At 43.2% G+C, this 25,582-nt stretch overlaps 1 protein-coding gene across 4 annotated transcripts in view; it reads right to left on the reverse strand.

Moving 5' to 3' along the window:
• SLX4IP (SLX4 interacting protein) overlaps nt 1-25,582 on the reverse strand; it is a 131,327-nt gene that overhangs the window by 40,556 nt on the left and 65,189 nt on the right. For all 4 annotated transcript variants that reach the window (XM_030558004.1, XM_030558001.1, XM_030558002.1 and 1 more), the window contains one exon: nt 20,092-20,215. In XM_030558004.1, the coding sequence (XP_030413864.1) occupies nt 20,092-20,215 (124 nt within the window). The remainder of the gene's footprint in view (nt 1-20,091; nt 20,216-25,582) is intronic.

The following is a 25,582-nucleotide window of genomic DNA, read 5'->3' on the forward strand; positions in this document are numbered from 1 at the left end:
ACACTGGTTTGTAGTATAGAGGTAGCCTAGATTTACACCGATGTGAGAGCAGAATCCAGCCCATATTTTGGCCAAAAGGGACTTTGACCCACAGATCTCCTAGTTACCTGATAGTTCTTTAAAAAAAAATGCACCTCAGAGTCACAGAATCCATGGAAAAACATTTGAAGAATGAATTAAGAAAAGTCTAGTACAGCATGCTGTCAGAACCACCGCCTATCTGACATTTTAGACATTCTTTCTAATGCAAGGTACTCAAACATCCTTGAAATTCTGAACCCAGGATTTGAGGAATGCTTAGAGCAGAGATCCAGAGTGCCATGTTGTTAGTGGATGGAAAAAGATATGTTGAAACATGAATAAAACCACACACAGTCTCAAAATCAAACTTATTCAGCAGAAAATTCCATTTAAGACACTGGCAGCAGTAATACTGAACAAACTGGATTAAAATGCTTTGTAGTGGAACACACTGTAATGGTGATTTGTTACTCACATTTTGTGGTGCCCTATGTTTAATCAGGTCTAGAAGAAGGTACCAAGTATATTAAATATCATTTTGGGAACTGACATTCTTCGCTAACCAAAATACCTGATACCAAGAGATTAGAGAGCTTTAGAATCTAAACAGAGCACAGAAAAAAATTCTTTTCAAGAGCAACAGCTATTGAAATGAGAAATCATACAACCCACATAAGAGTCAACACGAAACATTAGGGCCAGATAGTCAAAATCACTCAGCAGCCACAACTTGGACAGATTCTCAAATGTGCTCAGTTTCCACTTAGACAAATGGGCACTGAGTTCTTCTGAAAATTCAGCCATTAATTCATGTGGCTAAATGGGAGCTGCTGAGCTATTTTAAAGTGTGGCCCTGAAAGTTTTAGATCAGTGAACAGTCCAGTTGCTTTTGGCCAAATCTGATAGATGACTGAGAAGATATGATCACACTATACCTATGATTATTTCTCGACAGCTATGATTATCAGTATTGAACTATTACCTAGTTTTTCTATAGAGAGAGATCCTTTGCTGCTAATATTTCTAATGTTTGTGTGAAGATATATATACTCTGATATATGTATATTTTTTAAACACACACACACACACACTCTTCCTTGTAATTATCTTTATCTTCATTTTTTCCTATCTTAAAAAATACAGCAAAAAAAAAAGGAAACGGAGATGGCATACAGTAAATAGAAGGAAAGGGGTTTCTGGTGGATAGCAGATAGACACTGTTTAGTGGCCAGTGTTAAGGATGTTTTTAGAACTTTAACTCTAAACTTAATTTCTTTGTAATGTTTATTCATTTATATACACACACACACACACACACACACACACACACACACACACACACACACACACACACACACACACAGTATTTTTTAAATGAAGTGGTATTTATTTTCAACATTAACCATCTGAAAGATTCTATCTGGGACTATCTTTAGGTTGTGGAATTTTTAATGTTTTTAAGCATTTAAAAACCACAACAATAAATGTCTCTACTTTGTTATTTTTCCATTTCTTTCATAGGCTCTTCGAACTACACTCCTTTACTGCTTCAGCTAAGGAAGATTACAAACTTGGCAAACACCACATGAATGGGAGAAGCAGGAGATGGGTCTTCAAGGTTACACCTGCTGAAGTGTGAACAAGGAAATAAATTGTCACAGAGCTCAGGAAGTGGCACGTTTTGCTGTTTTCTACCTTTTCCCCTTAACCCCATGTCTTGTACCAGTCAAAATTAGTGCCACTGCCAGGTCAGGGGAAGGGATCACCAAGTGTCTTCTGAGGGAGAAGGGGTAAAATAAAAATGATGATATTGCCAGTTCCATCGCAAAAAAGCTGAAGATTCTGCCACCACCGTATCCACACCCTGTTGCCATGGAAGTAGAGAAGGATTCTGCTGCTAAAGACAAGCACAACAGCCCATTTCTCTGGGAAGGGCTATAGGTGAGATTTCTCTCACTAACACCACTGGAGGAGGTAATGAAACAAACTGTACAGAGCTAAGCAGTGCCTGGGGATGAAGATTCTATCTTGGCCCATTTTGGGGTGGGGGGGAGGTTAGCAGTTCTGGTGGCCAGTTCTAATTTGAAGGTAAGCCAGGCTTTGCTGGGAAGGACTATGAATTACCTGTGAGAACTGCTTTGACAAGTGTTCGATCCTAGCAAGTGATTTACATTTTCAAATCTATCCTTGCAACAAAAAGGGCAAATTATATATATTTTTCTCTGTGTGTATGTTATACACAAAAGTTTAATTGGACAAGTTCATTAGCTTCACTGGGAATCCACAGAGAGCCAAACTGTGCCTGCAACTTGTTGTGCAGAGGGGCACTTAATACTCAACCCAGTGCTGAAGGGGAGGTCAGAAATGTCTATGGCCTTGGCTACACTTGCAAGTTACAGCGCAATAAAGCCCCCCACAGCGCTGTACCTCACTCCTCGTCCACACTGGCAAGGCACGTACAGCGCTGTGTCTCTGCGGCTACAGCGCTGCTGGTACTCCACCTCCCCAAGAGGAATAAAGTTTATTGTGCTGCCGCTGCTGCTGCGCTGCCGCACCACTGTGGCCGCCCAATGCGCTCTGATTGGCCTCCAGAAGTATTCAGTAGTATCCCACAATGCCTGTTCTAGCCACTCTGGTTATCAGTTCGAACTCTACTGCCTGGCTTCAGGTGACCAACCGTCAGACCTGCCCTTTATATTCCCCGGGAATTTTAAAAATCCCCTTCCTGTTTGCTCAGCCAAGCGTGGAGTGTTATCAGTGAATCTTTCCAGGTGACCATGTCTCCACGCGCCAAGCAATCCCCAGTATGGAGCAATGGTGAGTTGCTGGATCTCATCAGTGTTTGGGGAGAGGAAGCTGTCTAGTCTCAGCTGCGCTCCAACCGTAGGAATTACGATATCTTCAGACAGATATCAAGGGACATGATGGAAAGGGGCCATGACCAGGACACACTGCAGTGCAGGATTAAAGTGAAGGAGCTGCAAAGTGCCTACCGCAAAGCCTGCGAGGCAAATGGCCGCTCGGGTGCTTCCCCCAGCGACCTGCCGATTCTACAAAAAGTTGGATGCGATACTTGGGGGTGACCCCACCTGCATTCCAAGCACCACCATGGACACTTCGGAGCAGGAGGAAAGCGGGTGCTGGGGAGGGTGGGAGACACTCTAGAATCCCTGGAGACATGCAGCCAGGAGCTCTTCTCGAGCCAGGAGGAAGGTAGCCAGTCGCAACGGACAGTACTTGGTGGAGGACAAACAGAAGAACAGGTTCCCGGTAAGCGGCTTTTTTTTCAGGAAGGCATTTTTTCAGTGTGGGCTTTTTGGGAAAGGAGGGTTAGGGCTGCATGCATGCCTAGATGCGGAATAGCACATTGATGTGGTCTATCACATCGCGGTAATCGGCCTTGGTAATCTCTTTGAAAGTCTCATCCAGAATGTGGGCAATGTGCTTGCGCGGGTTTCTTGGGAGAGCCACCGTGGTCCTTGTCCCAGTTAGGCTACCGTGTCCGCACCACTGTGCCACGAGGGGACCATTGCTGCACACAGGCAAACTGTATATGTGCCAGGGTGGAAGCTGCATTGCAGTAGAAGACCCTCCCTTGCTTCCCAGGTCACCCTCAGCAGCAAGATATCTTCCAGGACAAACTCCTGTGGAAAATGTGGGGACAGTGTTCAGTGTAGGTGTCCCCTGCAGCTGTTGGCTCTCCCCAACGCACAGAAACCCAGAGGACAGTACAGTCGTGAAACAATCAGTCCCCCTTACTCACCATTTTGAGGCTCCTGTAGGTTATGTGCGCTCTCTTTGGGACGGGAAAATTATGCTGTTGTGTAGACTGTGTGTGCCCTCCTTAAGTGCGAGGGAATCATTACTCTGTCTAATATAAACAATGCTGCCTCTGTTAACGTGTTGCATTTCGTCTTTATGGATGCAACCTTGAGATCTCAGTCGTCCGTGTTATCACCGGCTGAGAGACTGCAAAGACTCAGGAAGAGGCCATGAAAAAGCAAAGAAGACATGCTGCAAGAAGTGATGCAACAATCTCTTAAAGAGAATCAAAAAGCACAGGAGTGGAGGGAGAGCGAAAGCAGGATCTGCCAGGAAAACACAGCATACCAGTGGCAAAGTATGGAACACCAACAGCAAAGCACAGATCGGCTGATAAGCATCATGGAGCGCCAAGCGGACTCTATCCAGGTGCTCGTAGCCATGCAGGCGGAGCACTACCGCATCCCCTCTCCTCCCTTGAAGCCCTGGTCCCAAAACTCTTTCCCTTGTGCACCCATGTCACCTCCGACCCACTTTCCCCAACATCCGGGTTCTTACTTGCCCCAGCTGCCTCCATCATCACCCAGCCCTGAAAACTACAACCCTTACCCTCTGCACTCAGCCCCCATCACCATGCAGTATACTCATCCTGAAGTGCAGCAGTCATTGCACAGCACTCCAGACAGGACATACGCAAATCTGTAATTGTACCGTTCCCCACCCCACCCGCTTGCCCTTTCTGATTCCCAAGCAGTTGTGTTTCTTTTCAATAAATTAATTTTCTTTTCAATAAACAGATTTTTTGGCTTTGAAAACATTATCTATTATTGCATAAAGTAAAAGATACCTTCGCCCAGGAAAGAAACAGCCACTGCAAGTCAGCTTAGCAAACATAGATTCCTACTAACATTGGAACCACTGCACTTCACTCTCCCGCAGGGCACCAGACATTACTGCTGGTTTTCAGCCTCAAATTGCTCCCTCAAGGCAACCCTAATCCTTGCAGCCCCGCGCTGGTCCCCTCTAATAGCCCTGCTCTCTGGCTGTGCAAATTCATCCTCCAAGTGTTGCACCTCAGAGGTCCATGCCTGAGTGAAGCTTTCACCCTCCTCCCCTTCACAAATATTACAGAGGGTACAGCATGTGGATATAACCGCGAGGATGCTGTGTTCGGCGAAGTCCAGCTTCCCATACAGAGATCGCCAGCGGCCCTTTAAACAGCCAAAAGCACACTCCACAGTCATTTGGCACCGTTCCTTGCTGCTTTCAAGGCTCCCTGTATAGGGTTTCATAAGCCATGGCATTAACGGGTAAGCAGGATCTCCAAGGATCACAATGGGCATTTCAACTTCCCCTACTGTGATCTTCTGCTCTGGGAAAAAAGCCCCAGCCTGCAGCTTCCTGAACAGGGGAGTGTTCCGAAAGATGCATGCGTCATGCACCTTTCCGGGCCAGCCTGTGTTAATGTCAACGAAACATCCACGGTGATCCACAAGCGCCTGGAGAACCATAGAGAAATACCCTTTCCAATTAACGTACTCAGATGCTAGGTGGGGTGGTGCCAGAATAGGAATATGCCTCCCATCTATCGCCCTTCCACAGTTAGGGAAACCCATTTGTGCAAAGCCATCCACAATGTCCTGCACGTTACCCAGAGTCATGGTTCTTCTGAGCAGGATGCGATTAATAGCCTTGCAAACTTGCATCAAACCAATTCCAACAGTCCAAACTGGTTCGCGATTGATCAGTAGCTGTCTGGAGTTGCCAGCTTCCAGATTGCAATAGCCATCCGCTTCTCCACCAGCAAGGCGGCTCTCAATCTCATGTCCTTGTGCCACAGGGTGGGGGCGAGCTCCTCACACAGTCCCATGAAAGTGGCTTTTCTTATCCGAAAGTTCTGCAGCCACTGCTCGCCATCCCAGACTTGCATGACGATGTGATCCCACCACTCAATGCTTGTTTCCCGAGCCCAAAAGCAGCGTTCCACAGTGTTGAGCATGTCCATGAATGCCACAAGCAATTTCGTGTCGTACGCGTTATGCAACTCAATATCATCATGGGACTCCTCACTGTCACTTTGGATCTTCAGGAATAGCTCGACTGCCAAACGTGATGTGCTGGCGAGCCTTGTCAGCATACTCCTCAGCAGTTCGGGCTCCATATCCCACAGACCGAAACGGAACACAGATCATGCTGTACAGAAACCGTTGAAAGATGGCGCCAAATGTGGTCAGAAACACAGGGATTGCTGGGATGCGAAGCGATGCATCATAGGGCATTGGGACAGGATCCGGAATGCTCCGCACCCACGCCCCTTTCCCACAACTCATGGCGCCAGCATGGGAAGAGGTGCTCTGTGGGATAGCTGCCCATAAGGCACCGCTCTCAATGCCGCTACAAGTGCCGCAAATGTGGCCATGACAGTGTGCTGGCAGCTGTCAGTGCAGACAGACTGCAGCGCTTTCCCTACTCAGCTGTACGAAGGCCGGTTTAATTTACAGCGCCGTACAGCTGCAAGTGTATTCATGGCCTATGTACTCTTCTTCTCCTTATGCTGTACCAGGAGTTCCTTCTATGGGGGAAGGAGCAGACTGAGAGGGTCAAAACATGTGCCCCTCCCACTATTCATGCTGTGAAAGCCTCATCTAAGGTTGGGAAATTCCAGGGGCACCTGCAGATGAAGAACTCCCTGCAAAAGAGCTGATGTAGTGGAAATAAATAAGGCAGTGCGGATCTTTGGGTTCTCGGGACTGAACCTCCAGCTTCTTCTTTAGGGGTCAACCCCCAACTTTCAATTTAGTTAACAGTAAAATGGAGTTCTAGCACCCTAGAAGCATGATCAGGATCCCCATCCTTCCTAAACCACTACAGTGCTCTCATGAAAGATAATGGAACAACACACACTGGAGTTTCTAGATCAAGCCATTATCCCACAACTCCAGCCTACTCGCTAACAGAGGGTTAGGTTGGGGTATTTTTGCATTTTGATAAGGCAGCGGATTTAAAATGAATCAAAGGAAGCACTTCTTCATACAACACACAGTCAAGCTGTGGAAGTTGTGAAGGCCAAAAATATAACCGTGTTCAAAAAATAATTAGGTAAGTTAATGAAGGATAGGTGTATCAATGGCTATTAGCTAAGATGGTCAGGGATGCAGCCCCATGCTCTGGGTGTATCTAAACCTCCAATTGCCAGAAGGTGGGACTGGCTGAATCACTCAAAATTGCCCTGTTCTGTTCATTCCCTCTGAAGCATTTGGCACCGGCAGCTGTCAGAAGACAAGATAGTGGGCTAGGTGGGTAGTTTTGACCTAGCATGGTCATTCGTATGTTCTTCTGTTGTTTAAATATTTCTAAAATAACTTTTGTATCATCCTTGCTCCTTTCATACCTCCCGCAAAACAAACTAATTGGGAAGCAGGTTTTCTGAACTCAGAGGGAGTGGGTGTGGGTGTCAAAACTCAGGCCAATCAAAAGGTAGTTACAATCTTAACAAGAAAATAGCTATCATGTTTCTGTACTAATCACAAGATTCATTTAATAAGCTCCCAAAACTGAAAATCTTAAAAGTTGTGACAAAGAACTGAACAGAAACCTACACTGGCTCAAATCCTGCTAATCCTACTCATGGGAGTATTTCCAGTGAAGTTGATGGGACTACACTCATGAATAAATCAAGCACAACTGGTCTTTAATTATTATACAAAAGGAATTACTCTCACCTTTACCCTATAAAACACAAATATAGAATCAATAATGCTCAAATCAGGTGAGATCATCAATTGAAAAAGAGCCCAAAGAAAACTCATCATCACTAACTACTAAGTTTTTGCCTCCATTTAAGATGCTACAGCACTTCAGTGTAGACACTAACTACACCAATGGGAGATTCCCACCATAGGTAATCCACCTACCCGAGAGGTGGTAGCTGGGTTCACAGAAGAACTGACAGACAGAATTCTTCTGTCAACCTAGCACCGTCTCCACAGGGACTTAGGTCAGCTTAACTGTGCTGATCAGGGGTGTGGATTTTTCACATCCCTGAGCAACAGTGTTATGGCGACCTAATTTTCTAGTGTAGACCAGGTCTGAGTGTAGGCAGTGAGAGACGTGGCTAACAGCCTTCAACTTCTTTATTTTTCTTAAAGTCTGTTACTAGTGTTCAGTGGCTTAGTTTCTGTTATACATAAAGCTCAAGGGGTACTGCAAGTGTTGCTCTAAATTCCCAGCACCAGAACACACAAGCAGGGGAGAGTAAAGTTCAGACACAAACTGCAAAAAAGTCTGAACAGATTCAGAGATAAATAAATGAATGATGAATAATTTTAAAGCCCAATACAATTTTCATCATATATTGAAGCTGGACATCAGCAGTTTAGATTTTATTAGCAAACAGATTTTCTTGTTATTTATCTATAACTCTGTAACTATATTCAGTGAAAAAATACACTTATTTTAATCAGAAACATTCAGTAAAATGCAACATCCTAGAAACTAAGGTTATTGGTGTATTAGCAATACCTAAGACATATTTACTAAGAAATGTACTCCAGGGAATACATGGAAAAGTGGCACAATTATTACAAACATTCCGGTTAGGACGTTCAAAAGATTCTAAGGGAGTTAAGTGCCCAAACCCCATTGAAATTCAGTGGGTGCCTAATTCCCTTAGGCGCACCCCCCCACACACAATGTACGTATATTAGTTATTACATGAAAAAGTGCAGTCTCTGAAGTGCCCTTCAGAAGAAGTTGGGGGATATCGATCACGATTCAACATTGCTGTAACCACTGTGACAAAGTTCCTCCTCTACCTTAGTGGGTCCTGCGCTTATTGGCGGATTTGTTCACCTCAGTGATCTTCCCATCTTGAGGAACCCACAGTCTGGGTCAGCTCCTCCTGTGTCTGATCAGGAGTTGGGAGGTTTGGGGGGAACCCAGGCCCGCCCTCTACTCCGGGTTCCAGCCCAGGGCCCTGTGGATCGCAGCTGTCTATAGTGCCTCCTGTACCAGCTGCATGACAGCTACAACTCCCTGGGCTACTTCCCCATGACCTCTTCCAAACACCTTCTTTATCCTCACCACAGGACCTTCCTCTTGGTGTCTGATAACGCTTGTCCTTCTCAATACTCCAGCAGTACACTCTCTCACTCTCAGCTCCTTGCCTTCTTGCTCCCAGCTCCTCACACACGCTCCTTCTCCTCTGGCTCCTCCCTGCCTGACTGGAGTGAGCTCCTTTTTAAACCCAGGTGCCCTGATTAGCCTGCCTTGATTGGCTGCAGGTGTTCTAATTAAAGTAGCTATCTCTACTGCCTTCTAGAAAGATCTTAATTGGCCCCAGGTGCCTTGATTAACCTGGAGCAACTGCCATTTGGTTACCAGGGTCCTAGGGATTTGTTTAGCCTGGGGCTAACATACCTGTTTCTCAGTACTTTACTGTAGCCATCTGGCCTTGCCCCATCACACCATACACAAACACTGAACCTTGACCCAGTGAGCTCACAATCTAAGAACAGTAAGACAAGTAGACTGAAGTTAGTGGGAATAGAAAACAACATTTAAAAAAACCCACCTTCATATGTATATGTCAACAAGATTCACAGTAAGCAGCACAGAAGAAATGGCTCTTCAAGAGGGACTTAAGGTAGAGGAGGAAGGATTCTTGCAGATAAGCTCGTGGAAATTATGCTACTCATGGGGGCTGCAGGAGGTACAGTGCTCAACCTTAAAAGTTTACCAGTTTTGCCTGAGAGTCAGGTTACCTCAACATTTTCAGTATTCCCTATCCTTATATCTTGCACAGTGCCAATACTTAGGTAATGCTATTTAATTATCTAGAAAAGACTCACTGGACCACCTCCATTTGTGATCATGTAACATCTTGGGAGAATTACAGCAATTCCTTACATGGAAAAGTAATATTAGGAAAGTGTTCCATAAGAGGGTTGGAGTCATTTGACCAGCCAGCTCTCCACAGACCACAGTTTGGGAACTACTGATCAAAGACAACTGGCAGCTTTTAAAGGGCAACCACAGGATGAGGAGCGGGAGGCCAGGAGTGAGAATTTTATTCAATTTATTACCAAAAGAAAAAAGCCCACACACTATTAAAATGGGAAACATTTCCCTCTTCTGGAAAGAGAGCCTGAAATACCAGCTATGTTTTTCTGCATTTTGGAATTTTTTTAAGACATTTTAAAAGAAAGATTTTTGCTAAAACAAGATATACTTATTCCTCTCAAATTCTTTGCTAGCCCGATTTGCAGTTAAAATCCCAAGAAATTGACATCCCAGATCAAAAATGGAAAGCATGCATACATCAGACATACAAATGTAAAATATTAAGAAATAAATAAATAAAAACCACCCCATCAAAATATTTTTAAGACTCCAGTAGCAATTACAATTACTGCTTACTTCTGGGAGCAACCATCTCCACTGACATAAGCAAAGTAGATTAAATGGACCGGCACAACAAAATGCTGAACAAACTCACCAAAGCTTTGACATTGCAATCAGAACTGCACAGGTGTCCCTGCGTCCATGTGGAGCCCCATTTGACTTAAGTGGGGTTCTGCATAGATGCAGGGGTCTGTCCAGCCTCATGCATCTGATTACAAGATCTGGGCCTATAGGATCGTTTGAAGTACAGTCACTGCACACAATATTGCATTTAAACAAGAGTAAAAATCAATTAAGGTCTGCAAGATTGGGCCGTAAGTCATTAAATGATAAACATGGCTACAATTATCTCTCTGAGAACCAAGAAACTCAAGCAGCTAAAACCCACAGTTTGAGAAATGCTGAGGCACTGTGAAGATGAGTATCAGACAAACTTCACTGCCTGTGGTAGCAATGGACACTCTTTGATCGCAAGTGAGAGGAGTTTAAAAGAGACAATGTCTAAAAGATTTTAAGAAGCACCAAAAGAGATGAAATGCGAGAGCAGAATGCTTTGGAAGGATCTTTAGGATGCACCTTTGTCTTTATTATGCTGGTTGATTTCACATGTCCTGTGCATTTGCTGGAGGTAAAAAAGAGAAGGTAAGATCTCATACAGAAGGAGGGAAAAAAGATGAAGTCAGGAGTTCAGGTGTCATGTGACATCCTGATTTCTAATTATTGTTATTGTATTTGGAATTGCTCTACTGCCCAAAGGCCACACATACAGGAAAGCCTCCACCTCTTAACCCCCCCCACACCTTTTTGAAATTCCTTTTCCTTGTCCAGCTTGGAAAGCACACCTCTATCTGCGCTCTGTTGTTGTGCACAACTGCCCAGCTCACCAAGCTGGCTACAGGTTCCAAATGCACTTCTGCCTGAGGAGCCAGGAGATATTGGATCTCCTGGGCCTGTGTGGCGAAGAGGCTGTGCAAGCACAGCTATGGACTAGCTGTAGAACTACTGGCATCCACGAGCAGATTGCTCAGGGGATAAAGAAGGTACGACAGGGACCAGCAGCAGTGCCACGTGATAGCCAAGGAACTGCAGCAGGAATACTAGAAGGCCAAGGAGGCCAACAATCGATCCAGGGCTGAGACGCAGACCTGCTGCTTTTACAAACAGACAAATGCCATACTTAGCAGAGACACCACCACCACCGTGCACACAACTGTAGATACCTCGAAGGAACCCGAGTTGAAGGCCCCTGCCAAGAACAGCAAAGAGAAGGATGTGGAGAAGGAAGAGGAAGAGAAGTAGAGGGGACTGGTGATGGGGGGATCCAGCTGTGCCATGAGCCAGGACCTGTTTTTGATTCCACTGCAGTCCAGCCAGTCCCTCCAGCAGAGCACAGGCAACCATGTGCAAGAGAAAGAACCTCAGGTAAATGTTTAATAAATTTCCCTTTCAGTGATGGCAGCCTCAACTTAGTAGGACACAGCTATCAACTTTTCATTAATTTACTTGTACTGCAAGAGGTAGTGGTACAGAAAAGAGAGGAAAAGTTGCTATCTGCTTTCCATTCCCCTCTAGAGTTAGGTGCAAGCAGGGGGTATGCGGAGCAGTTTATTTAGGTACACAGGGATGCCCTTTGAATCCTGCTGAGAAATCTCAATGAAACTTCATCCATGGTCAAATTCATGGTATGGCAACACCCTGAATACTGTGTGCAGTTCTGGTCGGCCCATCTCAAAACATATATATTAGAATTGAAAAAGGTACACAGAAGGGCAACAAAAATGATTAAGGGTATGGAACAGGTTCCATATGAAGAGAGATGAAAAAGACTAGGACTTTTCAGGCTGGAAAAGAGATGACTAAGGTCTATAACATCATGAATGGCGTTGAGAAAGTGAATAAGGCAGTGTTAATTACTCCTTTATATAACACAACAATCAAGAGGTCACCCAACGAAAGTAACAGGCAGAAGGTTTAAAACAAAGAAAAGGAAGTATTTTTCACACAACACACAGTCAACCTGTGGTACTCCTTGCAGGGGGTGTTGTGAAGGCCAAACTACAAAGGGATTCAAAACAGAATTAGATAAGTTCATGGAGATAGTCCATCAATGGCCATTAGCCAAGATAGTCAGGGATGCAACGCCATGATTTGGCTTTCCCTAGCTTCTGACTGCCTGAAGCTGGGAGTGGACCACAGAGGATGGATCATTCAGTGATTGCCTGTTCTGAAGCACCTGGCATTGCCCACTGTCACAAGACAGGATATTGGGCTAAATTGCGATTCTTATGTTCCATGGAGGTACACTGCAATCCTCTCCTGAAAGTTTTAGGGATGGCAGCCTTATTTCTTCCTCCATGGTAGGACACTTTTCCATGCCAGCTGGCAATAACTTTGACAGATACAATTGCTGTACATGAGCTAGCAGCATACAGGCCCAGGTGACTTCAGGACACCAGTAGTAGCTTGGTCCCTGAGCCTTTGTTACCCTCAAGAGTGAGACATGAGCTAAAACCCACCACTAACTCTCACAGATGGTACCAGTATTCAGTGCCAGTGCCCTATATCCATAGTTTCATGCAACCAAGCAATTCCCTGCTCATTTCCCTCACCCATGGTGGGTCGTACTCACCATGGCTTGAGCTGAGAGTGGCATCGGGCACAAGCACTCCAACCAGAAGTGTCAATAAGCATGTCTTGTTTAACACTTTAGGGGAGCAACGGAAGGGGGGAGTTCTGAATCTTAAGTTTCGCTTTCCGTTCCTACCACACTGATAATGGTACCTCAAGTGTCTTTTATCTGTAGCTGCAGTTGTTGCAGCTTTGAGGGGTACACCCCTTCCACACCAGCAGAACAACTGACCCAGATGAGGAGAAAAAAGAAGAGGCAGGAGGACATGGTCTGTGAAATTCTGCAAGCCAGTGCTGCATCAGACCTTGAACAGAGGGCCTGGAGGCTGAATGTTGCAGACTCTGTGGAGACCTGGGTTCTGTTCCCAGCTCTTCCACTCATCTGTCTGCTCCTTCCTTCTCCACTGGGCCATGGTGCCTCCCGTGTATGAGGCCAGCAAAGAATCAGGTTAGTCTGAATCTTTGCTTTAACACAGCATGGTGCTGAAGTGGGGCATACTCAGATGGGGGTCAGACCAGATGACCCTTGTGGTCCCTTCTAACCCTATGATTCTATGGAGAGGAGAGAGGCACAGGAAAAGGAGAGGTAGATGAATGAGGACATAACGGGGCTTCTCCATCAGCAAATTCAGCTGCTGCAGACAATTATGGACCTCCAGATTCAACAATCCACGGTTGGACCCCCATCGCAGTCTGTGGAGAACTGCTGCACAGCTCCTCCCTACACCTCCCTCTCTTCCCTAGCACTCAACATGGCCTCTGGGCCTGCACGCTTACCCCTACCACTATATACTGGGGGAAAGCCTGGACAAGAAAAGCTTCCCATACACTGACCTGTGAGAACCACAGTTGATGTATGTGTAGCTACAATGGACATCAATGTTCCTTCCTCTTGTTTATTTACTAAAGTTCCTCAATTGTTTTAAGTTAAAACGGATTTCACTTAAGTTCTTCAGAGATTTTTTTGGAGCTGTTTCTGTAAGTGAATAAAACTCTTCTGTTTTGAAAGTGATTCATCTTTATTAGTTTACAACATATGGTGCATAATGCCTGACGACAGTGAAAGCAGTGGTCTTGTACCCTCACAACCCACAGGCTCAGTGCCAAACAGTGTAATTTTCACAAATGTACAGTAAGCACCCCAACACTAATAGGTACACTGTCAGTGATATATGCACAGATGTGCAGCAAGCACCACACAATTCCTAACAGGCCCCCAAACTGCAGCGCCAGGTTGAGCACAGTGCAACAGAGCACATTACTGTGGCTCGCTGTTAAGAGTGCAGCAACAGAGCTCCTTGTTGAGCTTGTCTGATAGCCCTTGTGTTGGAATGTTCAAACTCAGCAGAAAGCCACTCCACCTCTGCCCTCCACCCTTGCGGCAAGTTTTCCCCCTTTTCTACAAAAATACTATGCAGGACACAACAGGCAGCTATAACCATTGGGATATTTCTCACACCGAGATCCAATATGGTGAGTTGACATTGCCAGCACCCTTTCAAACTACCAAACACACATTCGACTGTCATTCTGCACCCGCTGAGCCTGTAGTTGAATCTTTCCCTGGTGCTGTCATGGTGGCCAGTTTACAGCTTGATGAGTCAGGGGAGCAAGAAATAGGCTGAATGCTCCAGGATCACTACAGGCATTTGAACATCACCAACAGCAATCTGCTGGTTGGGAAAGACGGTCCCTGCTTGTAGCCTTCTTAACAGTCCTGTGTTTTTAAAGATGAGAACATCATGCACCTTCCCTGACCAGCCAACACTGATGTCAATGAAGCATGCCTGTGGAGCCACCAGCACTTGCATACCCATGGAAAAGTAGCCATTTCTGTTGATGTTCTCTGTAGCAAGGTGATCTGTAGCCAAAATAGGGATGTGCATGCCATCTATTTCTCCACTGCAGATCGGGAACTGCATAGCTGCAAAGCTATTCACTGTGTCCTGCACATTGCTGAGAGTCACAGTCCTGTGTAGCAGGAGACTATTAATGGGCCTGCCTACTTGTATGACAACAGCTTTTACTGTGGATTTCCCACTGATCAGTAGCAATCTGGTGTTGCAAGTTTCCATGGTGTAATCACCACTTGCTTCTCCACTGTCAGTACAGCTCTCAGTTTGGTGTCCCTGGTGTTGGATGGCTTGCTTGGGACACAGATCCAGAAAAGTGATCTTGTGGATCTGAAAGTTCTGCAGCCTCTGCTTGTCATCCCAAACCTGCATCACGATGCAATCCCACCAGTCAATGCTCATTTCTCAGACCCAGAAGTGGTGCTCCACCATTTGCAGCTGATCCATGAATACCACCAACAACCTTGAATAGGTTCTCACTATATCTCATAGCAAACTGACAGCCAGGAAACTGCCATGTTCCCCACAGTTATTCTTGTGGCTCAGCAAATACCAAAGGATTGTGCATCCAATGTCTGCAATGCTCATGACAGTAGTGCAGAGCTGTGCAGGCTCCATGCTTCTGTTAAGAGCTGGCAGATAGTGACAAGTCCCACGCGGCTTAGTAGGACATTGAAAATAGGCACAAAACTTATGGGATATAGATTATATTATGGGATGGAGAACACTGTCTTATGGAAAGTTGATCTCTCATTCCCAGTCACCTCCATGCGAGTTGTTTCTGCACCATCATGCATTCCCAAAACTGCCCAAAAGACAGTGCGCTGAATTGTGGCGGGTTGCACACTGGGATACGTACCCATGGTGCACTGCACTGTGGATCGACACAAGCACTCCTGGTGAGCATGTGCAGTACCAACACAAGGAGCCACAAATGCACACACAAGCGATGGACTAACTGCAGCGGCTGTTTGCCAACGTAACTTGTGTCAGCAAAACTTTGTCGTGTAGACATGGTCTTGCAGAATAAACACAGCCAACTCCCTCCTCCCTCAAGAAGTAGAAGGAGGAGGTCACAGTTTACCAGGTACTTCCTTCCCACTCCAGCTACTACGTGGGAGATGAAGGACCTAGCCCTGTTGACTTGGCGGGTCACCTTTTAACCCTTTTCTCACTCTTTCCCAATGTCCCATCCTTCCCTGTGTGTTCTTTATCTTCTTCCCAACTTTCCCATTATTCTTCCTTTATCATATCTCGCTCAATCTCGCTGCTCAGCCCTCTTTTCAGTCTCTTATTGCCTTGTTTCTGCAGCTCCTTACTGTCAGGCAGAAGAGCAGTCACTTTCTGCCAAGTAAGGAAAGCAGCAGACTAGCATGCTTGAAAATGTCATTATGAGAGGATGTCAGTGATTGCTAAAAGTGGAGAACAGTGATGATACATGACAAATTATGTAAGCTGGGTCTGAAGTTAAGAGATAATAACTCCACTTACACTTTTGCAGAAAGCCCAGTTCTTAATGAGTCAAATTTTCCAAGATGCAGTTTTTGTGAGAGGCTGACTTGCATGCACTGAATTCCTGATGTGGGCATGTTAGTGAGGTTTATGAGATCAATGCCCATCTTGCACATCTCTGGGCATGCAAACTGGATGGAGGGAAAACTGTATCTTTGTAAATCTATCCCACTGAGTTTTTCTCTTAAAAATAAGGTAAACCAAAATCAAACACTTTTGGATGTTAGATCAAACACAGGAAATAGAGAGTTTACTCTGAAGCCAATGACCAAAGACTAAATTAAAGCTTACTTTGGCAGATAATTTACACTGGCCATTTGGGAGGGGCAGAGAAATTGTTCAAACAGAAGGAAGAATAGGAAGAACTTGCTTGTTTTGGCTATTTTCTCCCATTTTTTCCATTCTCTATCTTCTCTTGTGTGTAACACCCACAGATTTCCTAATGAGGTGATATGCGACCCACCACGCACTACTGCGTGGGTGTAAATGAAAGAGCTGTGTAAATTAACAAGTAACTTGCACAGATATTTTACTTATGTGCCACAAAAAGGGAAAGCAATATATACCTCCATAATGTCAGACAGAGAAATCTGTTAGCTGATGATTTTCTCCTTGAAGTATCCAAGGTGGCCATTCTAACAATGGACTCCTCTCTGCTCTGCAGCCCTAAGCGGCAGGCCCAGACTGCCAATCAAAGAAAGGTGGCTTGACTCCCACTCCTGGGGAAATCCCCAATTATAATATTTTTCAGCTTTAGAAGATGCTTAGGAACTTATATTAACCCCATTGCAACACAACATGAACTTTTCCTGCAATACAAGATACAATAGACTGGTTGTGCACATTTCTTTGTATGACACTAAGGACTGTTCAGATTGTGAAGTACTCATTTCCCAGATCTTGCATGCAGTGACTTATTCTGAAGGGTTCCAGTTCCTGTCTGTAGACCCTAAAGATACAATATTTTTACCATCTATTAACTAAAGCTTTTATTGCCTTGTTTAAGTGCTGGTAACTGGTAAAGTGTAAAAGTTACTGGGCTGTGAATCTTCTGAATAGCTGCCACCTGATGAGATGGATTCTAATTGCCCTGGTGAACATTCACACGTCTTTGTTTCCTTCTTAGGTGTACTAGCTTAGTGAAGAACATATGAATGCTGGACTTAAGCAAAGCACTTCATTTTCTCAGAGTGCCATATTGAGGCACCATAGACAGGGCTCCCTACTCAAACATTTAAGGCAGAGAGGGCGTAGAAGGATGGCTTGGTAAGGATATTCAACCTCAAGTAGAGTTTCCATGGAATTTTCTTTTTTTTACATTTATTTATTTTCTATCTATCATTAATTAGTGGGAATTAATCCAGCTAGATGAATGAGATGATAGTTCTGGCAAAGCCAAAATCCAGAGCCTCCAGGTTCAGAATGGAATCATTAATGTTACTGATGACTTCTTTTGACATATTTGCGTTTGTGTTTGTTATTAGGGGAAATGTAGACAAGATACATAGATGATCAGTTTGCCAGGGCTGGAACCGCGTGCCAGTTTTATAATTAAAAGGTTGTTTTATATTAACACCTCACAAATGTGTCAGGCTTCACATATACTCTTAGATTAACAAATTATACAAGATATCTGCCTGCACAACTGAGAACAATTATATTTATTTTCACACAATTAATTCGGGCAGCTACCTTTTAAAAAAATATATATATAAAAAATGTTTCTCAGTGGGAAAAAACATTCCTTAGCAAGATTTCTTTTTACAATGGTATCCTTTTCTTTTTTCATAAGAAAATTCTATTTGTTTTCTCAAAACCAGAAATATAAGAGGATCTAAAAGTTCACATGCTTTATAAACACTGCATAGTTCACTCTTTTAGGGGAATAAGTTAAGGTTCCCAACTTGCAGGAAAGGCTTTTAAAAAAATCTTTACTAGCCTCCAGCACTTTCTAGTTACATTCTATTTTCTACTTGTGGGAAAAAATAGTCATGTCATAGCAAGCTAGTTCCCATGTATTCCTAACATATTTTTATAAGGCTTCTACAATCATTTGCTGCCCTAATGAGCCACCAAAACAGTATTTAATCTTTGCTCTGCTTAATAAAAATATATGTTCATATTAATATTCATAACAGTACTTGCACTGGTACTGTAAATAGGGAGGAACTGGTTGAGAATTTGAAAGTGGAAGGCAGCTTGGCTGAAAGTGATCACAAATGATAGAGTTCATGATTCTAAGGAATGGTAGAAGGGAAAACAGCACAATAAAGACAATGGGTTTCAAGAAGGCAGACTTTAGCAAATTCAGAGTTGGTAGGTAAGATCCCATAGGAAGCAAGTCAAAGGAAAAAAACAGTTCAGGAGAGTTGACAGTTTTTCAAAGAGACATTATTAAGGGCACAAGAGCAAACTATCCCACTGTGTAGGAAAGATAGGAATTACGGCAAGAGACCACCCTGGCTTAACCAGGAGATCTTCAATGATCTGAAATTCAAGAAATAGTCCTACAAAAAGTGGAAAATAGGTCAAATGACAAAGGATGAATATAAACAAATAACACAATCATGTAGGGACAAAATTAGAAAAGGCCAAGGCACTAAACTAGATTAAACTAGCTCGAGAGATAAAGGGTAACAAGAAAACATTCTACAAACACATTAGAAGCAAGAGGAAGACCAAGGACAGGGTAGACCTATTAATCTATGGGGGTAACATAAATAGTAACAGAAAATGTCAGTAGTGCTAAATGACTTTTTTTTGGTTTTCACCAAAAAGGTTAGTAGCAATTGGACATCTAACATAGCAAATGCCAGTGAAAATGAGGTAGGATCACAGGCTAAAACTGGGAAAGAACAAGTTAAAAATTACTTAAGTTAGATGTCTTCAAATCACCAGGGCTTGATGAAATACATCCTAGAATACTCACGGAGCTGACTAAGGAGATATCTCAGCCATTAATGATCATATTTGAAAAATCATTTAAGACGGGAGAGATTCCAGAGGACTGGAAAAGGGAAATACAATGGTAGTCTAAGCAATCAAGAAAGGGAAGGGAAGGGAAACTACCAAGTAGTTTATGCCCTAAAACAGTTCCATAGACTTAGACTTGAGTAAGAAGTATCTTCAGATACTAAAAACAGTTCTTTTAAAACTTCACCTTTTTGTTCCTCTGCAATAAAACCTATCAACAATATTCAGTTGAAATAAATGGCCTTCCTATTTTGTTGTGTTTCTGCATACGATTAGCTAAACGAGATCACAACTTAACAAACCCTGCTACCAAGCTGTGGTAACAGAGCTGATTAAATGACTACAAATTCTAAGTACAACAAAACGTGGTAGGTGAAATATACCTATTTGTCATACAGAACATTAAAAAAAAGGATATAATCTCTATGTTTTGTAATTTTGGCATTAGATGAAATCATATAATATGTATGTGTATGTGAGTGTATACAGAGAGAGAGTATCAGAGGGGTAGCCGTGTTAGTCTGGATCTGTAAAAGCAGCAAAGAGTCCTGTGACACCTTATAGACTTACTGACGTACTGGACCATGAGCTTCCGTGGGTGAATGCCCATATCGCTGGATGCATGTCACGTATTGTCCAATACATCTGTAAGTCTATAAGGTGCCACAGGATTCGTTTCTGCTTTTACAGAGAGGGAGGGAGGGACGGAGAGAGAGAGAGAGAAAGTGTCAGCCTAACTTAAGAACTTTTACATATAAAGAATATATATTCTTATATGGCAAAAACAATATATATATTTTTACATGTAAAATCACTTAAGTTAGACACTAGGCTCATTGGATTTCCTGGTCATTTATAGTAATCAAAAACAGAATAAAAATAATTTCTACCATTTTTTCATTTTATTGACAATATTTAAAATTATTGTACTTGACCCTACCTTTTAGGGACAAGGGACTGGATTGTGTGCATGCCGCGTGTTTCCACTGGCCACAGTGTTTACGAGCTTCTAAGTAGTGCTTGACTCTTGAATCAATAGTGTCTTTTAGCAGCAAGCACAGTTCCTGAAATAGAAATCAGTTGCAAATTTATGTCTAAATCTATACATCCTTAAAAATTAATATAATAGCATTCAAAAATGTATGCAGAAACCCATTCTATGCTATTTTGCATTGTCATATTTTAAGGACTATTGAAAGTATAAATGAATGGGGAAAGGAACTTTAAAACTGCAACAAGGGTTGGAAAAAGAATTAGACTCTTTAGGTAAACATTTTGAAAAATGAAAGAGGCAGAAATCACTAAATTACAGTATTATGGTTATGGTAAAATATGACAAATTGTATGGCTGAGTAATTTCCCTAATCAATTTTACTGTGAAAATTCGCATTAACTAGATACATGAAATAACATAACATGACATTAATATCACAAAAAGTAACATCACTCATACTTTTGAATAGTAAATTACAATATTTTATTCAGGCAAAGTTAATAAATGATACATTTTAAAATGGAATCTATCATGAGACAATTCATTCTCCATAACATGGAGGTGTAGTAGGGGGATTCTCCCAGGAATTTGTAACGTCCTAATTTCCCTTCTAGGATCCTTATAAACAAGACCAAACTATTTTGGTTCAATTCCAGGAGATATTTTAGGGAAGGCTAGAAGTTGAGTAGGTCACAGAGAACTAGTTTCACTGGTTTACTTAGAATTCATTCCCAAATTTAACTGTTTACACCTTGAAAACGTATTTAAACACATACTATACACATACAAACACACACACACCATTCAAAAGTGCCTGAGCAAAAGCTTTAGTACAGGAAGCACTTGAATAAAGTAAAGACTTCATCTCAACATAGGGTGACCAGATAGCAACTGTGCAAAAAACGGGGCAGGGGGTGGGAGGTAACAGGCGCCTATATAAGAAAAAGTCCCCAAAAATGGAACTGTTCTTTTAAAAACAGGACATCTGGTCACCCTATCTCAACAGTACTTTGAACAAATTTTCAGTTGACTGTATATGGATCCGTTTTGGCCTTTCTCTCAATATTCCCATTTTCCATTGCACAGTATGTTGTTGTTAAAGAACCAATGCTTTGTTGAACACCAAGATATAATTTTAGGTTTAAATTTTTCAGTGTTCAGACAGATGAAAAATTAAATGAGTACTTTTTTTTTTTAACTAAAGACTTTTGCAGGGGTCAGTTATGACTAATCTAGAATATATTCACAATAGACACAAGAAAACAGATGATCTAAACACAGGTTTAAATGATTACGTCTCAAAATAATGTACTACCAGCATATTAACGATCCATACACACTATTTTCTCCTTAATGAGAGAGTGTACACATAAAGCGTGGGTTCTTCCTATCTAGTCTGCTGTTTAACTCATCAAAATAACCTCATTGCATATTCTCCAATGGAAAAAAATATTTTTAATTAAAAAAAAATCAGGAAGTAGCTGAAACATCAGATGCATTTGGTTCCCTTTGCAATAATAAAGATTAATATAAACTTCCTTACATTCATATTCAAAATATTTCTTTTAGCTGTTGTGTTTATGAAGAGATTACTGGAATAGAACTCAAAATAAACATAAGCATACCTTTTAAAAATGTAAACTGGCGCTTTTATCAAAGAAAATTAATATCCCTCTTTTTCACTTATAAAATGGAATTGTGAACTCAACTGATCTTGTTAATGACACATTATAGCTACACACATATAGCATAGCAATGAAACTGATGCAGCAAACTTATCAGAGTACAAAATTGTTGTTAAAACATAAAGCCAGATCTTCTACTCCATTACCTCTAGAGAGAGGGTGAGAAAGACAGAAAAGCAGATGAAGTTACTCAAATTCATCAAAGGAAGGGCAACTGAGCCAATGCAGCAGCGTTCTCCCTCCCCAACCACCAAGAATATCCTACACACAACCTCTGTGTTAGTGTTCAACCTGGGGTCCTCAAGGCTCTAAACTGGACACCAAGGGTGACTGTGTTAAGAAGAAAAATTGTATCTGATTACGACTTGAAAATGTGTCTGTGACATTGCACTCTATATGATTTTATGAAAGTATGCTGATGAATATTACTATAATGTAACTGGAATATACTTCATGCAAAAGGTCTCTTGTAAAGTATCATTTCAAAGCTTATAAACTACTGAGTGCGGTCATCCTATTTGTATAAATGTATCATTCTTATATCTGAAACTAGAAATATAAAATATAACTCTGAGGGCCTATTGTAATTATGCACAGTGTGGGCCATTAATGGTGGTCTGGAATCTTGATGGCTCCCATCAACCAGGACAATTGACGTAGATGGCTCTGTTTTACTTGTAAGTCTTCCTGTATACGTGTGTGCTGGCAAGTGGGTAATAAAGTCTTGCAGTGACATGTGATCATGTCACCTGAACTGGAATCTATCTTTAACCTGGTGCTTTTCCACTGAAAAGGAGTGGGTGGGAACCCAGAGAGGGACAAAGGAGTCCCGCCTTACGCAAAAGATATATAAGTGGGTGGAACAGTACAAAGGGGACGGCCATCACGAGAAATCCCCTAGCTACCACTTGAGCTGGAACAAGGGCTTACCAGGGGAAAGGTTTGTGCCCAAACTAGGAAGGCATCCAGTCTGTGAAAGAAACTTAATGAAACATCATCATCTGTATTCAGTTTTATTACTGTATTAGACTTAGATTTGCGTGTTTTATTTTATTTTACTTGGTAATTCACTTTGTTCTGTCTGTTACTATTTGGAACCACTTAAATCCTACTTTCTGTATTTAATAAAATCACTTTTTATTTATTAATTAACCCAGAGTATGTATTAATACCTGGGGGGTGGGGGGAGAAACAGCTGTGCATCTCTCTCTATCAGTGTTACATAGAGAGAACAATTTATGAGTTTACCCTGTATAAAACGGATTTATTTGGGGTTTAATCCCATTGGGAGTTGGGCATCTGAGTGTTAAAGACAGGAACACTTCTGTAAACTGCTTTCAGGTTAAGTCTGCAGCTTTGGGGCACGTGGTTCAGACTCTGGGTCTGTGTTGGAGTAGACTGCCATGTCTGGCTCAAGAAGACAGGGTGCTAGAGTCCTAAGCTGCCAGTGCAGGAAAGCATGGGAGAAGTAGTCTTGGCACATCAGGTGGCAGTTCCCAAGGTGGGGTTCTGTGATCCAACCCATCACAGTGTCTTTTACTAGAGGTTCCTCTCAGCCGAGGCACCGACACTAGAGCCCCTATGCTGCTCTCCACTGACTCAGAGAAGGAGATAATGGAGCAACCAGTCTCTCTCCTCCTTCTACCAATGCAGTACGGGGCCAGTGGGGAAAGAGCTGACCAGCTACAAAAGGAAAGAGCCAGGAACACAGTATCATTCCCCTGCAAACTCATACATAATTCCCTACCTAAAAGCCTTCCAGAGTGTCCCACACCAAACTGTCAACAGCTCATTGGATTTTAGTCCCGGGGCAATCAGAGAACCAATGGAATCAAGATTCCTGAGAGACGGGTTGCTGCGGGGCAGGGAGTAGCCTGCACATCTACAGAGACCCTTGAGCACAGAGGACTTGTTGTGATAACTGAGCCCACAAATGTACTCTGAGTTCAACTGTAAAAAGTGAGTGAAAGTTCATAAGATGTCATAATAGCCTATATACAATAAATGTTGATGGGAAAAGGGAAAAGGAAGACAAAAAAACCTCCCTGAATTAGTCAGAACAAAAATGCCTACTGATTTAACACCAGGACTGCATAAAGATCATGCCTGGTAAACAAGAAGAGTGTGGGACTGGAAATTATTGAACCAAAAATTGGTGTTTCAGAAATTAGGTCTAATTAGTGGACAAAATAATGAGGGGATGGGCTATTCTTCCCATCACTCCCAGTTGGGGGCCTCAAAAAGTGACTTTGGGGAGAAGGTTGGCTACTGGCGATTCTGGCTGACTGAAAGAAGGGGAAGGAGCAAGATTCACCATCATGGCTGCCACCCTCACAATCTCCTGGGACCCTGGACCTACTTCATTCTAATCCTGAGCGATGTCCTAACCAAACTGGATGAGAGACGGAGGGAGCCAGATGACATCGTCATTGCCATTCGCGCCTGCTAAATCCCAAACACCACCTAGGATGTGACACTTTGTCCCCCATCACACGTCTTCTTTTCTTTCCCTATTTCATTTCTTCTCTTTCCTATCTCTCTTCTTTTTTCTTCTGACTAATAAGAGTCTGGCTTAGCCTGCCAAAACTGTCTTTATTTTTCAACACTGCTGTAAGTCTGTGACCAGGAAGACAGCTAAAAGCAATGTCCTAAACAGACTGATGTTGGGGTGAGTTTGCCAGGTCTCAGAGTGGCCAACAAGACTGTGTGCTATGCCTGTGTTTTTCCAGACCTGAGGTTGCAAGTGAGAGTCAAGCAGAGACAGAAGCTGCATATTCTCTCTTTGCTATTTTTTTTCTTTCTCGTTTCGTGTGTGCTTGTCTTGTTTTGCCCTCTAGAAAACAGGATTGGACTTTAACAACAGAAACAAATGACAGCTCCAGCCCATCTCAACTACTTTCTCGTCTTTTCCCCAAAAGGACAGTTACAACCATCTTTACTGCCATTTAGGAGACCACTGGACAAAAGGGGTTTCTTTCTAAAAACTCTCTCCAGCTACTAGGAAAGGGAATAAGGGATGTTGTTAAAATAAAAGCCGTATTTAATATTTTACATTTCAAATATGTATAATCTCCCTCCCCCGTATCTTTAATCAAAAGTTAAAAAGGATTTTTAATGATATATTTGCCATGGAACTAGGCACATTCAGGTGTCTGTGAACCAAACCCCAAATCTTGTTTAACACTGTTTAATGTTGGACAGTGGCAGGGTTAGGTTAACACCTTTGACTCTTTGGGCCCTTTATTCTACCTAAATCAGGGGTCAGCAACCGGTCGATCGCGATCGACTGGTCGATCCTGGAGACTCTCCCAGTCAATCGCGATCTCTGGCTGTGGTGGTATAACAGGCTGCCATTAAGGCAGGTTTCCTGCCTGCTGCAGCCCCATGCCGCTCCCGGAGGCAGCCAGCATGCCCCCGCAGACCCGTGGGAGGGACAGGGATCTCCGCGCACTGCTCCTGCCTGCAAGCACTGCCCCCACAGCTCCCCTTGGCTAGGAACTAGGAGCTGTGGCCAATGGAAGCTGTGGGAGAAGTGCCGGCAGAGAGGGGAAGCACGCAGAGCCATGCGCCACCCCACAGGGGCTGCAGGGGTGCGTTGGCCCCTTTGGGGAGCGGCATGGCCACGTTGTGCACTCCTGGCTGGCAGGGTGGGGGGAGGGGCAGTGGCTTGGCTTGTGATGGGGAGGAGATGCCGATGTGCCTTAGTGGGGTCGGGGTGGGGAGGGAGCCTGCCTTAGACCCTGAACTGCTGC

The sequence above is a fragment of the Gopherus evgoodei genome, chromosome 3 (genome assembly GCF_007399415.2).
Source record: "Gopherus evgoodei ecotype Sinaloan lineage chromosome 3, rGopEvg1_v1.p, whole genome shotgun sequence".
Taxonomy (NCBI): domain Eukaryota; kingdom Metazoa; phylum Chordata; order Testudines; family Testudinidae; genus Gopherus; species Gopherus evgoodei.